General features: G+C 46.2%; 4 protein-coding genes across 4 annotated transcripts; 3 read left to right on the forward strand and 1 right to left on the reverse strand.

Annotated features, from left to right (window-relative positions):
- The first annotated feature begins 133 nt into the window (after positions 1–133).
- LOC122613618 (GTP-binding protein 128up) lies at positions 134–1,674 on the forward strand. The gene is made up of 4 exons (XM_043787862.1): positions 134–294; positions 426–546; positions 600–1,440; positions 1,500–1,674. Exons 1-4 carry the CDS (start codon positions 253–255, stop codon positions 1,600–1,602), a joined length of 1,107 nt encoding a protein of 368 aa, XP_043643797.1. The 5' UTR covers positions 134–252; the 3' UTR covers positions 1,603–1,674.
- Positions 1,675–1,871: 197 nt separating this feature from the next.
- On the forward strand, positions 1,872–5,396 carry LOC122612744 (DNA-directed RNA polymerase III subunit RPC2). Its single transcript, XM_043786556.1, has 2 exons — positions 1,872–2,813; positions 2,866–5,396. The coding sequence occupies exons 1-2, from the start codon at positions 1,931–1,933 to the stop codon at positions 5,394–5,396; spliced, it is 3,414 nt and encodes a 1,137-aa protein (XP_043642491.1). The 5' UTR covers positions 1,872–1,930.
- A 2,014-nt stretch (positions 5,397–7,410) lies between these two features.
- On the forward strand, positions 7,411–13,077 carry LOC122612801 (DNA fragmentation factor subunit alpha). The gene is made up of 4 exons (XM_043786634.1): positions 7,411–7,697; positions 10,841–11,056; positions 11,362–11,633; positions 11,693–13,077. Exons 1-4 carry the CDS (start codon positions 7,653–7,655, stop codon positions 12,051–12,053), a joined length of 894 nt encoding a protein of 297 aa, XP_043642569.1. The 5' UTR covers positions 7,411–7,652; the 3' UTR covers positions 12,054–13,077.
- A 792-nt stretch (positions 13,078–13,869) lies between these two features.
- Positions 13,870–14,514, reverse strand: LOC122612802. Its single transcript, XM_043786636.1, has 2 exons — positions 14,492–14,514; positions 13,870–14,417 (listed from the first exon to the last, which is right to left on the reverse strand). Exon 2 carries the CDS (start codon positions 14,371–14,373, stop codon positions 14,014–14,016), a length of 360 nt encoding a protein of 119 aa, XP_043642571.1. The 5' UTR covers positions 14,374–14,417; positions 14,492–14,514; the 3' UTR covers positions 13,870–14,013.
- Between the last annotated feature and the right edge of the window lie 711 nt (positions 14,515–15,225).

The raw sequence follows: 15,225 nt of genomic DNA on the forward strand, positions 1-15,225 counted from the left end.
AAATTGTAACGGCTAAATTCCAATCAGACTGACCATTTCCATTTTTTTAAGAAATACTACTTTGATTTTTTAAGTGCTGGCTAACGTTAGGAATCAACGATGTTGCCACATTACTGAGAAAATCGAATGTATCGAATTCATATCGATTGCTCCTCCAACTGTCCACGCGAGAGTTTTATATTTTTTATTTTTACATGCATATTTGTTGATAACTGGGGTTTTCTGTGAACCGCGTTTAACTGCCAGCCAGCCATGAGCACAATTTTGGAGAAAATCTCGGCCATCGAGTCGGAGGTGAGTGCAACTCCAAGCACCTGCCGATCTTACAGAAACTAACCTGTCTCGCATCCATTTACCCCGCGGATTCCCCCTGGATTCCTTCTAAACCACCGGGTTATTGGACCACCTACTTAATGGCATCGTAGATGGCCCGAACTCAGAAGAACAAGGCTACCTCGGCGCATTTGGGTCTGCTGAAGGCGAAGCTGGCCAAGCTGCGACGCGAGCTGATTTCCCCCAAAGGAGGCGGCGGCGGAACCGGCGAAGGTGGGATCTTCGCTATACCATTCACACAATCACTAAACATTATGTATTTGCAGCTGGCTTCGAGGTGGCCAAGACGGGAGATGCCCGTGTGGGATTTGTCGGATTTCCTTCTGTAGGTAAATCCACACTGCTCTCCAACTTGGCTGGCGTTTACTCCGAGGTGGCGGCCTACGAATTCACAACGTTGACCACTGTGCCAGGCTGCATCAAGTACAAGGGCGCCAAGATCCAGCTGCTGGATCTGCCCGGTATCATTGAGGGCGCCAAGGATGGCAAGGGTCGAGGTCGTCAGGTGATAGCTGTCGCTCGCACCTGTAACCTCATTTTCATGGTGCTGGATTGCCTGAAACCGCTTGGCCACAAGAAACTCCTGGAGCATGAATTGGAGGGCTTCGGCATCCGACTTAACAAGAAACCACCAAATATCTACTACAAGCGAAAGGACAAGGGTGGCATCAATCTGAACAGCATGGTTCCGCAGTCCGAGTTGGACACGGATCTGGTGAAGACCATTCTATCCGAGTACAAGATCCACAATGCGGACATCACCCTGAGATACGACGCCACTAGTGACGATCTGATCGACGTTATCGAGGGCAACCGCATCTACATACCCTGCATCTATTTGCTGAACAAGATCGATCAGATCTCCATTGAGGAGCTGGACGTCATCTACAAGATCCCGCACTGCGTGCCCATCTCGGCCCATCACCACTGGAACTTCGACGATCTGCTGGAGCTGATGTGGGAGTACCTGCGGCTACAGCGCATCTACACCAAGCCCAAGGGCCAGCTGCCCGACTACAACTCGCCCGTGGTGCTCCACAACGAGCGCACCAGCATTGAGGATTTCTGCAACAAGCTGCATCGCTCCATTGCCAAGGAGTTTAAATAGTAAGTGCGATTAAGATCCCCTTTGTTTCCTTGGTCATTAACATTTATATCCTTCTTAGTGCGCTGGTTTGGGGCTCATCTGTGAAGCATCAGCCGCAGAAGGTGGGCATCGAACACGTTCTCAACGACGAGGATGTGGTCCAGATTGTGAAGAAGGTTTAGACTCTGTGCAACGAATACACTTTGATTATTTGATGGCATTTTTTATTCGAAAATAAAAACAAATGTGCTTTATGTGTGTGTGGATTTCAAATGACTAAAGCTTCATTCTTTTTTATCAAAGTTTTCAATTGGCGCGCACAGTGGAAATTGAATAAAATTATAGCTAGATTTAGATTTGGCGGGAATTCTTGAGCTGCCAACTCTATCAGAATAACTTTACCAGCACTCGCCCAAGTATATCGATACCCGATAAGTAGAGGAGACCTATATCGAAGAACCTTATAGCACGCTGTTTTGTTGACAATTATTTTTAAATTATTAAAGCGAGATGGTGGAGTTGAAGATGGGCGATCACAACGTCGAGGCCACCACTTGGGATCCCGGCGACAGCAAGGACTGGTCGGTGCCCGTAAAGCCGCTGACCGAGAAGTGGAAATTGGTGCCGGCATTCTTGCAAGTAAAAGGATTAGTGAAGCAGCACATTGATTCATTCAATCACTTCATCAACGTGGACATAAAAAAGATTGTAAAGGCCAACGAGCTCGTGACCAGTGGAGCGGATCCTCTGTTTTACCTCAAGTACTTGGATGTGCGCGTAGGCAAGCCGGACATCGACGAAGGCTTCAACATCACCAAGGCGACTACGCCGCACGAATGCCGCCTGCGGGACACCACGTACTCCGCTCCCATTACCGTGGACATCGAGTACACGAGGGGCACCCAGCGGATCAAGCGGAATAATTTGCTAATCGGGAGGATGCCGCTCATGCTGCGCTGCTCCAATTGCGCCCTTACCGGCAAGTCGGAGTTCGAGCTGTCCAAACTGAATGAGTGTCCACTGGACCCTGGTGGCTACTTTGTGGTGCGGGGCCAGGAGAAGGTTATTCTCATCCAGGAGCAGCTGTCATGGAACAAGATGCTCACCGAGGACTTCAACGGTGTCGTGCAATGCCAGGTTACCTCCTCCACACACGAAAAGAAGTCGCGTACTTTGGTGCTGAGCAAGCATGGAAAGTACTACCTCAAGCACAACTCGATGACGGACGACATACCTATTGTGGTGATCTTTAAAGCTCTTGGCGTAGTCTCCGATCAGGAAATTCAATCACTTATTGGCATAGACAGCAAATCGCAGAATAGGTTCGGTGCCTCTCTTCTGGACGCCTATAACCTGAAGGTCTTCACACAGCAAAGGGCTTTGGAGTACATGGGTAAGTTTACTTACCCTACTTGAATCCTGTCACTAAATCACTTATTTTCTAGGCTCCAAGTTGGTGGTCAAGCGCTTTCAGAGTGCAACCACAAAAACGCCCTCGGAAGAGGCCCGTGAGCTGCTGTTGACCACCATTTTGGCGCACGTGCCCGTGGACAATTTCAGCTTGCAAATGAAGGCCATCTATGTGTCGTTGATGGTGCGTCGTGTGATGGCCGCCGAGCTTGATAAAACGCTCTTTGACGATCGCGACTACTACGGCAACAAGCGACTGGAGCTGGCAGGTTCCTTGCTCTCCATGATGTTCGAGGATCTGTTCAAGCGCATGAACTGGGAGCTTAAGACTATTGCCGACAAGAATATACCCAAGGTGAAGGCGGCGCAGTTCGATGTGGTCAAGCACATGAGGGCGGCACAAATTACCGCGGGACTGGAGTCTGCTATCAGTTCCGGAAACTGGACCATTAAGAGATTTAAGATGGAACGTGCTGGCGTAACGCAGGTTCTGTCTCGCTTGAGTTATATATCGGCGTTGGGAATGATGACCCGTGTGAACTCGCAGTTTGAGAAGACGCGAAAGGTGTCCGGGCCAAGATCACTGCAACCCAGTCAATGGGGTATGCTGTGCCCCTCGGACACTCCAGAAGGTGAGGCCTGTGGTCTGGTCAAAAATCTGGCTCTGATGACGCACATCACCACCGAGGTGGAGGAGCGACCTGTTATGATAGTGGCTTTCAATGCTGGCGTGGAGGACATACGAGAAGTGAGCGGCAACCCCATCAATAATCCGAATGTATTCCTCGTCTTCATCAATGGTAATGTTCTGGGCCTCACCTTGAACCACAAGCACCTGGTGCGGAACCTTCGCTACATGCGCAGAAAGGGTCGGATGGGCAGCTACGTGTCTGTGCACACATCATACACCCAGCGATGCATCTACATCCACACGGATGGTGGTCGTCTATGCCGCCCTTATGTAATTGTGGAGAACCGTCGTCCTTTGGTGAAGCAGCATCACCTGGACGAGCTAAACCGTGGAATTCGCAAGTTTGACGACTTTCTACTGGACGGATTAATCGAGTATTTAGATGTCAACGAGGAGAACGATTCGTTTATTGCCTGGAACGAGGACCAAATAGAGGATCGGACTACACACTTGGAAATCGAACCCTTCACATTGCTGGGAGTCTGTGCGGGTTTGGTGCCCTACCCTCATCATAATCAGAGTCCCAGAAATACCTACCAGTGTGCTATGGGTAAGCAGGCGATGGGAATGATTGGCTACAACCAGAAGAACAGGATTGACTCTTTGATGTACAATCTGGTGTATCCCCATGCTCCTATGGTGAAATCCAAGACTATTGAGCTCACCAATTTCGACAAACTGCCTGCTGGTCAGAATGCCACTGTGGCAGTTATGAGTTACTCTGGCTACGATATCGAGGATGCGCTGATCTTAAACAAGGCCTCAATAGATCGGGGATATGGACGCTGTCTGGTGTACAAAAACTCAAAGTGCACTGTAAAACGGTATGCGAATCAGACCTTCGACAGAATCATGGGTCCCATGAAAGATGCGCTGACGAACAAGGTTATCTTCAAGCACGACGTTTTAGACACTGACGGAATTGTGGCTCCAGGCGAGCAGGTTCAAAACAAACAGATTATGATTAACAAGGAGATGCCCGCGGTAACATCGATGAATCCGCTGCAGGGTCAGTCTGCGCAGGTTCCCTACACCGCAGTGCCCATTAGTTATAAGGGTCCCGAGCCCAGTTACGTCGAGCGCGTGATGGTTTCCGCGAATGCCGAGGAGGACTTTCTCATCAAGATCCTGCTGCGCCAGACACGTATCCCAGAGATCGGAGACAAGTTCAGCTCGCGTCACGGTCAGAAAGGTGTGACTGGCTTGATTGTTGAACAGGAAGACATGCCGTTTAATGACTTCGGCATCTGCCCGGATATGATCATGAACCCCCACGGATTCCCCTCCCGTATGACAGTGGGTAAAACCCTTGAGCTGCTCGGCGGAAAGGCTGGTCTCCTGGAGGGCAAGTTCCACTATGGAACTGCCTTCGGAGGCTCCAAGGTGGAAGATATTCAGGCGGAGCTGGAGCGCCACGGATTCAACTACGTGGGTAAGGACTTTTTCTACTCCGGCATCACAGGAACACCACTGGAGGCCTACATCTACTCGGGGCCCGTGTACTACCAAAAGCTGAAGCATATGGTGCAGGACAAGATGCATGCCCGTGCCCGAGGACCCAAGGCGGTGCTTACCCGTCAGCCGACGCAAGGTAGAAGTCGCGAGGGTGGCCTTCGATTGGGTGAAATGGAGCGGGATTGCCTCATTTCCTACGGAGCTAGTATGCTGATCATGGAGCGCCTGATGATCTCATCGGATGCTTTTGAGGTGGATGTCTGCAGGACCTGTGGTCGGCTGGCGTACTGCTCCTGGTGTCACTTCTGCCAGTCGTCGGCCAATGTCTCTAAGATATCCATGCCGTATGCCTGCAAACTGCTCTTCCAGGAGTTGACCAGCATGAATGTGGTACCGAAAATGATTTTAGAAAACTATTAACGATGAAATGGTCTGAAACCGAATAAAATAATTGTTACATATAATAATCCTTGATGTTCTTAATGGTGTACAAGAGCACATCCACAAGTTTTTCCAAAATTTTTGTACAAATGCTGGCAAAGCTAAATTTCCAACGCGTTCATTAAGTTCCCGTGAACGCGAGCTGCAAATGTCAAAATGAAGAGGTTCAAACGAAGTCAGCGCAAGAAAGTCCTCTTGAATTTTAACGAGGTCCTTTGCACAGCAGCTTTCTGTTCGCTTACAGGGAGACGCAAGCTGTTACTGAAAAGGACTTAGCCGTGTTAAATCGCTTCTGTTATCCTTTTTTAATGCGCAAAGGATAATTAGTTGTGTCTGCCTTTTTGGCAGGCCCAATTTGAAACGTCTGTGTCTGGACAAAAGGCAGATAACCACAGGCCAGCTGTTAGGATGACTCTTTGTTGTTTGTTATGTTCTCTGTGTGCTATTTGTCCTTATAATCCTTTATCCTATTTGTAAACGCAATATTTTATGTTTTGGCTCGGTTGAACCAAACATATTTAAACGGCTTGATTCTTCTTAGTAAAACCAATATCGCCAGGCGTTGAGTTATTGCTTTCCCTCGATATTGCCTATTGCCTATTCCCCGTGAGGCAATTACCTGTCACCTGGCTTCGAAGTGGAGCCTCAACCCAGATTCCGGCCGATGTGTCAACGTCTCCGTGGTCAATGCACCGCGGTGCATGCACGTGACCTGCGAACTGCTGCCGACACAGCCACCCACACAAGCCAATGTCCTTGTGCGTCCTTTCGAGTGACCTGCGCTTAAAATAGTCGCAGCCACCACCCGGCTCCTCCTACTGCTGCTCCTCCTTCGTAGGACCCGTAGCTACTATGTGCAGTGCAATGACAGCAAACGGGGCACACTGCCAGCAGCAGAAGGAGCATCAGCATCCGAGGAACCAATGGTGCGCACTAGGATGACAATTTAAGGTTGCCCTATCTCTGGTCCCCCTTACTTGTGTATCCAGCTATCATCCGGACTATTCAGTTCCGTTTTACACGGGGAAAAACTATAGTAATATATATGAAGTGAATATTCATATGTCTAAGCGCAAACTTCCTTAAAAAATATATACAGATAGCCCAATTAGGCGCTGATAAGTATGCAGTCAATTAATTATGAACAAAGCTGACTTGGGAATAACCATTTTAAACGTTTTATTAAGTACTTAAGTATGTAAATAGAAAGTGTTAATTTTCGCCGTGCATAAACTGAGTTCTACTCAATGTGGGGCCACCTTCCGGCTTTGGCTTTCCTTTCATGTATTTTGGCCATTTGTCAAAAGTTTGCTTTTTACTTTTTGCTTCTTGCTACTCTTATCTGGACGGTTCGTTGATGTGTGCATGGCAATAGATGTATATAGATTTAAATGGGTGTTGGCCATTTGAGTAGAAAGTTAAGCGATGTCCAACTGCTCTTTTGGCCGAGTTCCAAGCGGACGAGGGGAACTCTGGATTGACAACACCGGATATCATTGGGCTGATAATGCGCCCTTTCCCCCATGGACTAATTGAATCCGAAGGCACCTTCCGATTGAAATAGAGATTAGATTGCTGGCCTCACCTAGACTTCTTAGCCAGGATTGTTCACAAACTCTTTGTGTTTTCTCGGGCATTGTTTGCTGTTCTTAAGCATTATGTTTCAATATTTTAAAAGTTTCTAATCTGCTTTCTAATATTTATTACGGGTCGGCTATATTTTGCTTATAAGCTGATTGATATGCATTTTAAAAATAGCTCTGTTTAAACGTAAAACTAAGTAACTGATACAAAAACTTTGATTTTTATTACCTATCATGACTATCATGATTGAAAAGAATAAATGATAATGAACATAGAACCAATATTATTAGAATCTGGCAGTTAACAGTCACCATTTAACATTCGTTAAGTAAAAACTTAACATTCGTTGAAAGCACTCCTCTCTGCGTATAAAAGCCAGTGCTTTTGAGCAGAACGCGCTCATTTCAAAACCGGCGCTCATCGCATCGAAAGCTCCGCTGCGGAGCCGAGAAAATATTGTTAATTCCCATTTGAAGTGCAGCTTGTGGAAGGAAATTTCAAGTTTGTTTGTTCAAACGCCGAGTGCAAGTGCAAGAAGCAACTGAAAAGTTATCAGATCTAAAGAAAAGTCATTTAATGTGGATCAATTAAGCCTGGCTGTAAAGTGCATAGTTAGAGTGAATAAATAAGTTAGTTGGAGCAATCAAAGCCATGGAGACTGCAGCGAACTCGGGCGACTCCAAGAAGCCTTTCAAAGTGAGTTTCTCTGCAATTAAAAGTGCACTAAAGGCCACAGACGAGCAATGGAATTCTAGGCATGCATTATTTTCCTGGCCGTTTTGTCCATTTTTGGGCGTTGTTGTTTCGCCTTTGTTGTTGTTGGCCGCGTGCTGCGTTCGCTACTTTTTTTCCTTTTTTTTTTTTGGGATTTTTATGGAAACTGGGTTGAACTTCAGAACTCAACAGCAAAAGCAAGAGCGAAAGCTCAAGTTAAGAGAGTGGCGAAAGCTCAGTAATTTGACTTTGCAAATTCAGTAACACTTTAACACTCTGACTTTATTTCTTTGTCCTTTTTGCATGTTTGCCGTGCGTTGCATTTGCTTTTGCATTCGGGTATTGGGAATTGTTTGCTTTTGGCATTTGTTTTACTTGACTGCTGGGCCTTTGTTTCCCGTTTAATTTGTTTATCTGCCGCTTAAAGAGCAGAAAGCTGTTTAAAGTATTATAGGGATGTAAAAAACGTACTTAAGGTTGCAGAAAACCACTGGCAGTACAAGCTTGAAAGTACAACTAAAAGTACAACTCAAAGGAAACCCATAAACCACAAAGCTATTTAAATTGTCAGTGGAACACGGAAAACAACTTTCGTAAAACATTACTGCAGATAGCCTCTAGAAGTTGGAGTTCCCTCCCCACTTTATCCATTAAAATGCCGCTGCTTATTAAAATAATTAATTCAAAAACCACCAAACGCAAATCGGCTTAAAAGCTGTCAAATACCATGACAGCCATGAAAGTGCCACTAAAAGGGAAAACTTTTCATCCCGACATGTCGCTGTAATTAGCCAACAGGCACGCCCACATCCACGCCCACGCTTATGCTCCTCCAGGCATTTTGTTAATAATTTATTAAACAATCTACATAGGGCCACGGCATAGTTCAAAAGCAATTTAAAGTTGTCGCCTAATTTCCCCAGCGGCTCGAAAATCTGCGGCCTACGCCCATCAAATATTAAAATGTCCTGCGACTTGTGGATTCCGCCCGCATCTTGGACTTGGATGCAGATGATAGAGTCCCTGGCACGTATCCTTCGGCTTGTCCTAAACGGAGCCAGACGCCGGAGGTCGTTACACGTTCACGTGGTCCATCGTATGTATGTATGTGTGGTCCAGGACCCTCGGGTCCTGATGGCTGAGCAGCTCGAGTTAGTAGAGATTTAAAAGCCATCAGCTTGAAGCTTCTTGGCCAATCTGCCTGCCGATTTGAATAACTGGTCATCTTCGAAAAAACTACTGATTTAATCTAGTCTCACACATAAATCAAAGTAAACTTGTAGTGATGCTAGTTTGGAAATGTTTATCTTGTTAACATTTGATTTTAGAGTAAGCTGTTTATATTTCAGTCTTAAAAATGTTGATCCCAAATACTCAAATATTATTAAACAAAGGTTCACATACTTAAGTGTGTCAAAACTTCGTGAATGATATTATAAAACCAAAGAACATTTCTGTTCACGATGTTTCCTATGGAACCAACTTCCGAATTGGATTTCGTTGAGTCTTTTGAAATATGTATGTTTACTTTTTAAATAATCTTTTTTCTAATTGGTATAAGCATTGTATCGTTTTGCGGGTAATTGGATAAAATGATAATTGAATTGCCACCGCTAGAAAAATCGACGTCACTTCTTGGAAAATCAACTAATGCGATCAACTAAAACTTTTGACAAGTTTCCGAACAAAAACTACGCTCTTGTTTTCGAAGCTGCCGCGACTCCCACTTGTCAGATGCCCCAGTAGTTGGGCAAAGTTTTCATTGTTACAAAGTTCTGGCCCCACACGCCTCGTTCATGATATGATTAATATTTGGCGCTTCGCAGCACGAAAGTTGTCTGGCTTTAAGCATTTATAAGACAATTTAGGGACGACCTCCGCGCTGACTGGGCAAATGGAATTGGGATGATAGAGGAACGAGGCACGAGTAAATGAAATGTTCGAAATGCAAACTCGAGTACAATTTCATTTAGTCACGGCGCTCTCAAATATTCATGAAGGACCTCAAGGAGTTGCCCGTTGCACGACGTTTCGGGGCTATAAATTCTGGGTGGAATGCACTCGTGCCGTTTGCTCCTTTAAAGGGTCCTTGCGCCTCCTTGCCCCTCGTTTCGGACGGGTCTAATTTATGTTTCGTTTAACCTTAGTGCTGAGGCATCATTTAACATCGCATGCAAGTTTAATAGAGCCAAAGGCTTCGTCCTTCGTCCTTGCACCCAGCGAAGAGATCCAACCTATGGCATTCGCGAAGGAGCATGCAGCATGCAGCATGCAGCATGAAGAATGCTGACATGCATAACTTGTCAAATAAAAAGAAATTTAAAAGGATACGCCACGGCGAGGAATCGGGGGCTGGGGCATAAACGACAAATATTTGCACCACAGCTGCTAGAGTGCATGTCAAACTGCGTTCGAGATCTCGAGCGAAAGGAGGAGCTCATAGAACTCGGCACTCGCAACTGAAACGCAACTGGAATATGCACAAAGTCGGGCTGTGGGAGGCACTTTGAGGTGACATCCCTCCCGGGCAAAAGCCGTCCATAAATCTCAATTAGAGCAAATGGACATTTGACAGCAGGACATGACGTGCTCGCAAATATTGCGTTCATTTATTCATTGCGATTTCGGGGCATGGAAAACAATCAGCCTCGACATGCGGTTGTTTATTCATTATTTAGCAGCTTGCGCAGCTGTTTATCTTTTCTCTTTCTTTAATAGAATTTTTAAAGAGCGGCTAATTAAATAACTATAAAAGCAATGCAAACTTTGCGTTGAAAGGATAAACAGACTAAAGAACTGAGTGCAAGTGGGAGGATAATGAATAAATCATGCGGAAAGTTGCCATAGTTTCTCCATTCAGTTCACGTTATTGTCCCAAGAAAAAGGGTTCCGCTGGAGGAAAATTTACAACTTTTCCCATCTCAGTGTTTTTCCCGTTTTCTTATTTTGGGCGCCGACGATGTGAATACTTTATTGGGACTCAGTTGGTTCCCATCTGACATTAATATATTATTCATTTGATGAGCGGGGCCAAGTGTAACTGCTACAGCCTCTGTTTCCGTAATTGCAAACGTGTAATGGTTTATTATTCCCTTTTTCCGGCACTGTCCTCCTTTTATGGCCAGGTCAAGGACGTAACACGCAACATTAAGAAGGCTGTCTGCGCCTCCAGTCTGGAGGAGATCCGCAGCAAGGTGGCGGAGAAGTTCGAGAAGTGCGACCACCTGCCCACCATCCACCTGGACTCCGACGGCACGGAGATCGACGACGAGGAGTACTTCCGCACCCTCGACGAGAACACGGAACTGGTGGCCGTCTTCCCCGGAGAACATTGGATCGATGTGAGTAGCCCGTGGAGTATTACTATAAAGTTCTTTAAACAAGGCAGCTTAAAAGGACCTAGGCACTTAAATATAATTATATCAGTACCTTTTTAAATAATCGTTTTTATTTTAGTTTTGCAATTGTGTCATTTTCTTTTCTCCAAGTGAATACCACTTAATTGGATAACTCATTTTATATAACCCTCCTTTTATCTGTCATAATGACTAATTGCATTATTCCTGGAATGCCATGAAAGAGCTGCGTGTGCATGGGACCAAAGCCAGAGAGATTAAATTAAATGCTATCCGCACTCTGTTTATAGCCCACCCACTACGTGACGATAACCACTCCACATGGCACCGAGGCGGGAACTGGAAACGGGGATCTAAACGGAGGAGGCGAGGGCGACACCACCGATGCCAACAACTCGGAGTCGGCTCGCATCCGCCAGTTGGTGGGTCAGCTGCAGAACAACCTCTGCAACGTGTCCGTGATGAACGATGCGGACCTGGACTCGCTCTCCAACATGGATCCCAACTCGCTGGTGGACATCACGGGAAAGGAGTTTATGGAGCAGCTCAAGGATGCGGGAAGGTGAGCTTCAAATGGGTTTGCCAAATAACAGATAATAGTACAGTTATTTATCCCTTTAGGCCACTGTGTGCCAAGCGAAATGCCGAGGATCGCTTGAATCTGTTGAAGCTTCTGAAAGCTGGTGCCATTTTCTGCTCGGAACGCTACCCAGAGGATGCGGAGGCCATCGACCGGGAGATTGGACGCCAGTTGAACGAGGCGGAGAGCGGACAGATGAGCACCACAACGACGAGCAACACCCGCACCATCGAGGTGGTGCAGTGCGACAATCAGAACACGACGATAACAATTACGGTGGGCGAGGCCACCACCACGTGCTCCGCAGCCAGTGGAGCCATGGGATCCTCCGCTGCCGAAGCGGCGGCCAACGAGGCCAATGCCAATCCAAATAGAAATCCAAATGCCAACGGCGACATCTGACTGCCCATTCTGGGCAGTCTAAGGTGAAGTCTGCCGGCGGAGGACTAAGCAACTGGGTGTGCAAATCAAAATCAAGAGCCATGAGGATATACCGAAGACATCAGTCCTGCAACATTGGGTTAACATAAATCGTATTTGTAGCATGTAATTAGGCACTGCGAAATCAGCGAAATCAGCTAAAACGAAACGGAGACAAAATCAAGTCATGGAGAATGCTTCATAGTATCTAAGAGCAAATGAAAGTTAACGAACAATACACGTACTAGATTTAAACACCGGGTCACCAGATCAAAAGAGGTCACGGCCCACGCAGATTTGAAGAGTCTTTTAGCAATCACAGTCAACGGAATCGTATTTAACCGTATATACACGAGTCACTCCAAGCCGTACTAGATGCATAATAATCAAAGGTTAGCGAAGTAAGAATTATACTTGAGGTAGAGTCCCAAAACCAGAGCGAACCCCAATTGGATGGATGGAGGTGTCCCAGGAAACTGTTGATTTGCTTGCCGTGTAAATTGTGTTACGAATAGTAGGTAGAATGGAAACGCACATCAAAAATTGTTTTTAGACCAATGCCATTGTGAATGTCATTCGTTAAAGGCCAATTGAGACTGACTGAATTTATGTGTAATAGGTTTTTTCGTGGTTTGAGCGGTTCGGGACAGATCGGATGGAAGCCTCCAGCGCTGCTGCCCTGTCCTCCCAGAATCCCCGTCTTCCCGCCCCCGAATCCATAGCCAAAGAATTTACGCGACAGCAAACATTGTTAGCTAATTAAACAATAAAGGAACACAATAACGCAAATTGCAATTGCCCAATCAAAGTTGGTAACTGTCTACAATTCGAATAAGCAATAAGGGAAACCGTAAACGAAAACGAAAATGAAAAGGAAATCTTAAACCAAATGCAAACAGAAAACAATTATTAAATATAGTGAAACGCATACAGTACATGCAAGTGAAACCCCGAGGCAAACTATATACACGAAAGCAAAGTAATAAAAGATGATTATTAAACTAAAGTTGACTGAACTAGTAAATATGGCATACGGGGCGTATGCGCAACGCACACAGCGTGTGCAACAGGGCGTATGGCCTGCCAGGACTGCATCCTGCTCTTCCACTGGCAAAAGAGAGTTTCCGTTCCTTTCTTTCTCCACAGAGAGCGAGAGAGTGGGAGTCCTGCACCTGCTGCTGCTGCTGCTCCTGCTCCTGCTGCTGCTGCTGCTGCCATATAATTGCATTACTCGACGCCATTCTCTTTTGCCATTCAACTTTCTTCGTGACGTCACCGCCCCATGACGTTTGCAGGTCCTGGCTAGCTGATTGCGATGCCCTACTAACACAGTTCAAAGCTCCCGGGTGACCCAAATTCGTGACAGCGCCCCTCAGCCACGGCCTCTTTGTGGGCGTGGCCCTGGCTTTGATGAATCAAATCCTGCCTCCTGTGGCCTTTGCATACTCAATACGCCCTATTAACACAGCACATCCTTTTGGGCTCCCATTCCTTGTACTTTTAATTTGCGCCCTCGGCGATTTCCATTCAGCTTTATTTCGTTTGCTGGCAGGGGAAAAATGAGAAATCATGGGGCGGAAAGCGCCCAAAAATATTAAAAATGTAACTTGAAACCGCCGTGACTGCTTTTGATGTGCAATCGCATTTGCGGTGGGCTGCCAGGCTACGCAATTGTCGCACGCACTTGGGTTTGTAATTCTTTTGATGTTGTCCTGCAGAAGGGAAGAGGAAATGGAAACTTAATCGAAAGCAATCTGAATCAAACGCACATAAGTTGTCCTTTGAATTAAAATAATCGTTTTCGCTGCGAAGCAATTTAGCTTGTTTTAAAGATTGTTTATATAACAATTCCAGGTACGAGTAATTTAGAAAACAAATAAATACTTATTGAAAATTCGGAAGAAACAAACGAAAGGATAGCATTTCAACAAAACAACTTTCTTCAACGCACAAGTTTGCTAGAAGCAGTCCGCTTCTTTGGCTCCTTGCGATAGGCACCACCCAGCACCTTCTTGGCCGAGATCCGCTTCACCTTGAACAATCGACCATCTATCTCGGCACAGGAGAAGAACTTGGTGCGAGCCGGGAAAAAGACCGTGGCAGTTCCGCACTTGCGGCAGTTGACCGTATGTTCTCCGTATAGAGTCCTTCTCGGTCTGCGGAGCCTTCCCCTTCTGCTTGTTCCCCCATTCACGGTGCTCGATGATTGGGCTTCTAGCTCCTTACGTTTTCTTTCCCGATTTAGAATCCTCTGACTCCTGCGGAGCTTGGGTGACCGTTGGGCCTCTTCGGCTCCTTCCATGTTTTCCACAACGTTTTCAGGTGATGGCGGTGGTGGAGGACTCCCTTCATCAGGCGAGGGTGGTTACTATTCAAATGCGTGAAATAGCTGTGCACCTATGTGGTGTGCCTATACTCACCGGAAAACTCTCGTGGTTCATTGTGTTGTATTATTTCTCAACGTCTTATCGACAGTATGTGTAATTCGTAGAAGAGGATATTTGTGACTGACGATTGCCTGTGTTTTAGTAAGACAATTGAATTCAATGGGTCCTGGGTTTTCATGAATCTCACATTTCCACCCTAGTGTCTTGGGGCCTTTAAAACCTGCTAAATCTTTGAAATATCTTTAAAATTCTGTTTTCCATATCTTGCTAATTCAACTTGAGCTCTATGGGTTTTTGTGGCCAAGCGACTCACTCGGCAGTGGATTAATTTCGGAGGAAATCAAGTCAGTTATCACCACTTTATTTCGCAAGCATTCGTCCATCATTCATATACCCAAATCCCCCGTCTACGAAGCTTGTTGCATCCACACACAAGCAAACGAGGACTACACATACGTATATCCACCAAGCACAAATGTCAAGCGTCTCACAAGAAAAAGGCGGTGGCGACGGTGGAATGTGGGCGTGGCGGGTAAACAACATATCGAATGAAGTCCTGCTTGGCTCGTCTTACTAACGAGTTGCTTTCCCCCAAACGAGGACATAATTCTCAGCAGTTTTTTGCCTTTTGCGCATATATACTTTACACACATTTCCCCCAAATAAAAGTCAAGGATAGGGTAGCGGGGGGCCAGGATGTCCTAGCGTCCTAGCGGAGCGGTGAGGGGAGGGGGATGCAGTGGCATCCAGTCGCCCTGGGCTGTTGA

This window comes from Drosophila teissieri, chromosome 2R (assembly GCF_016746235.2).
Source record: "Drosophila teissieri strain GT53w chromosome 2R, Prin_Dtei_1.1, whole genome shotgun sequence".
NCBI classification, from domain to species: domain Eukaryota; kingdom Metazoa; phylum Arthropoda; class Insecta; order Diptera; family Drosophilidae; genus Drosophila; species Drosophila teissieri.

What these genes read in the sequence shown, in the direction of transcription:
- LOC122613618 (XM_043787862.1), top strand. Translation starts at nt 253, where the DNA reads ATGAGCACAATTTTGGAGAAAATCTCGGCCATCGAGTCGGAG. An exon ending in TCTCGGCCATCGAGTCGGAG is followed by an intron (nt 295 to 425) that starts GTGAGTGCAACT and finishes ATGGCATCGTAG; the next exon opens with ATGGCCCGAACTCAGAAGAA. An exon ending in ATTGCCAAGGAGTTTAAATA is followed by an intron (nt 1,441 to 1,499) that starts GTAAGTGCGATT and finishes TATCCTTCTTAG; the next exon opens with TGCGCTGGTTTGGGGCTCAT.
- LOC122612744 (XM_043786556.1), top strand. Translation starts at nt 1,931, where the DNA reads ATGGTGGAGTTGAAGATGGGCGATCACAACGTCGAGGCCACCACTTGG. An exon ending in AAGGGCTTTGGAGTACATGG is followed by an intron (nt 2,814 to 2,865) that starts GTAAGTTTACTT and finishes CTTATTTTCTAG; the next exon opens with GCTCCAAGTTGGTGGTCAAG.
- LOC122612801 (XM_043786634.1), top strand. Translation starts at nt 7,653, where the DNA reads ATGGAGACTGCAGCGAACTCGGGCGACTCCAAGAAGCCTTTCAAA. An exon ending in ACTCCAAGAAGCCTTTCAAA is followed by an intron (nt 7,698 to 10,840) that starts GTGAGTTTCTCT and finishes TTTTATGGCCAG; the next exon opens with GTCAAGGACGTAACACGCAA. An exon ending in CCGGAGAACATTGGATCGAT is followed by an intron (nt 11,057 to 11,361) that starts GTGAGTAGCCCG and finishes CTCTGTTTATAG; the next exon opens with CCCACCCACTACGTGACGAT.
- LOC122612802 (XM_043786636.1), bottom strand. Translation starts at nt 14,373, where the DNA reads ATGGAAGGAGCCGAAGAGGCCCAACGGTCACCCAAGCTCCGCAGGAGT.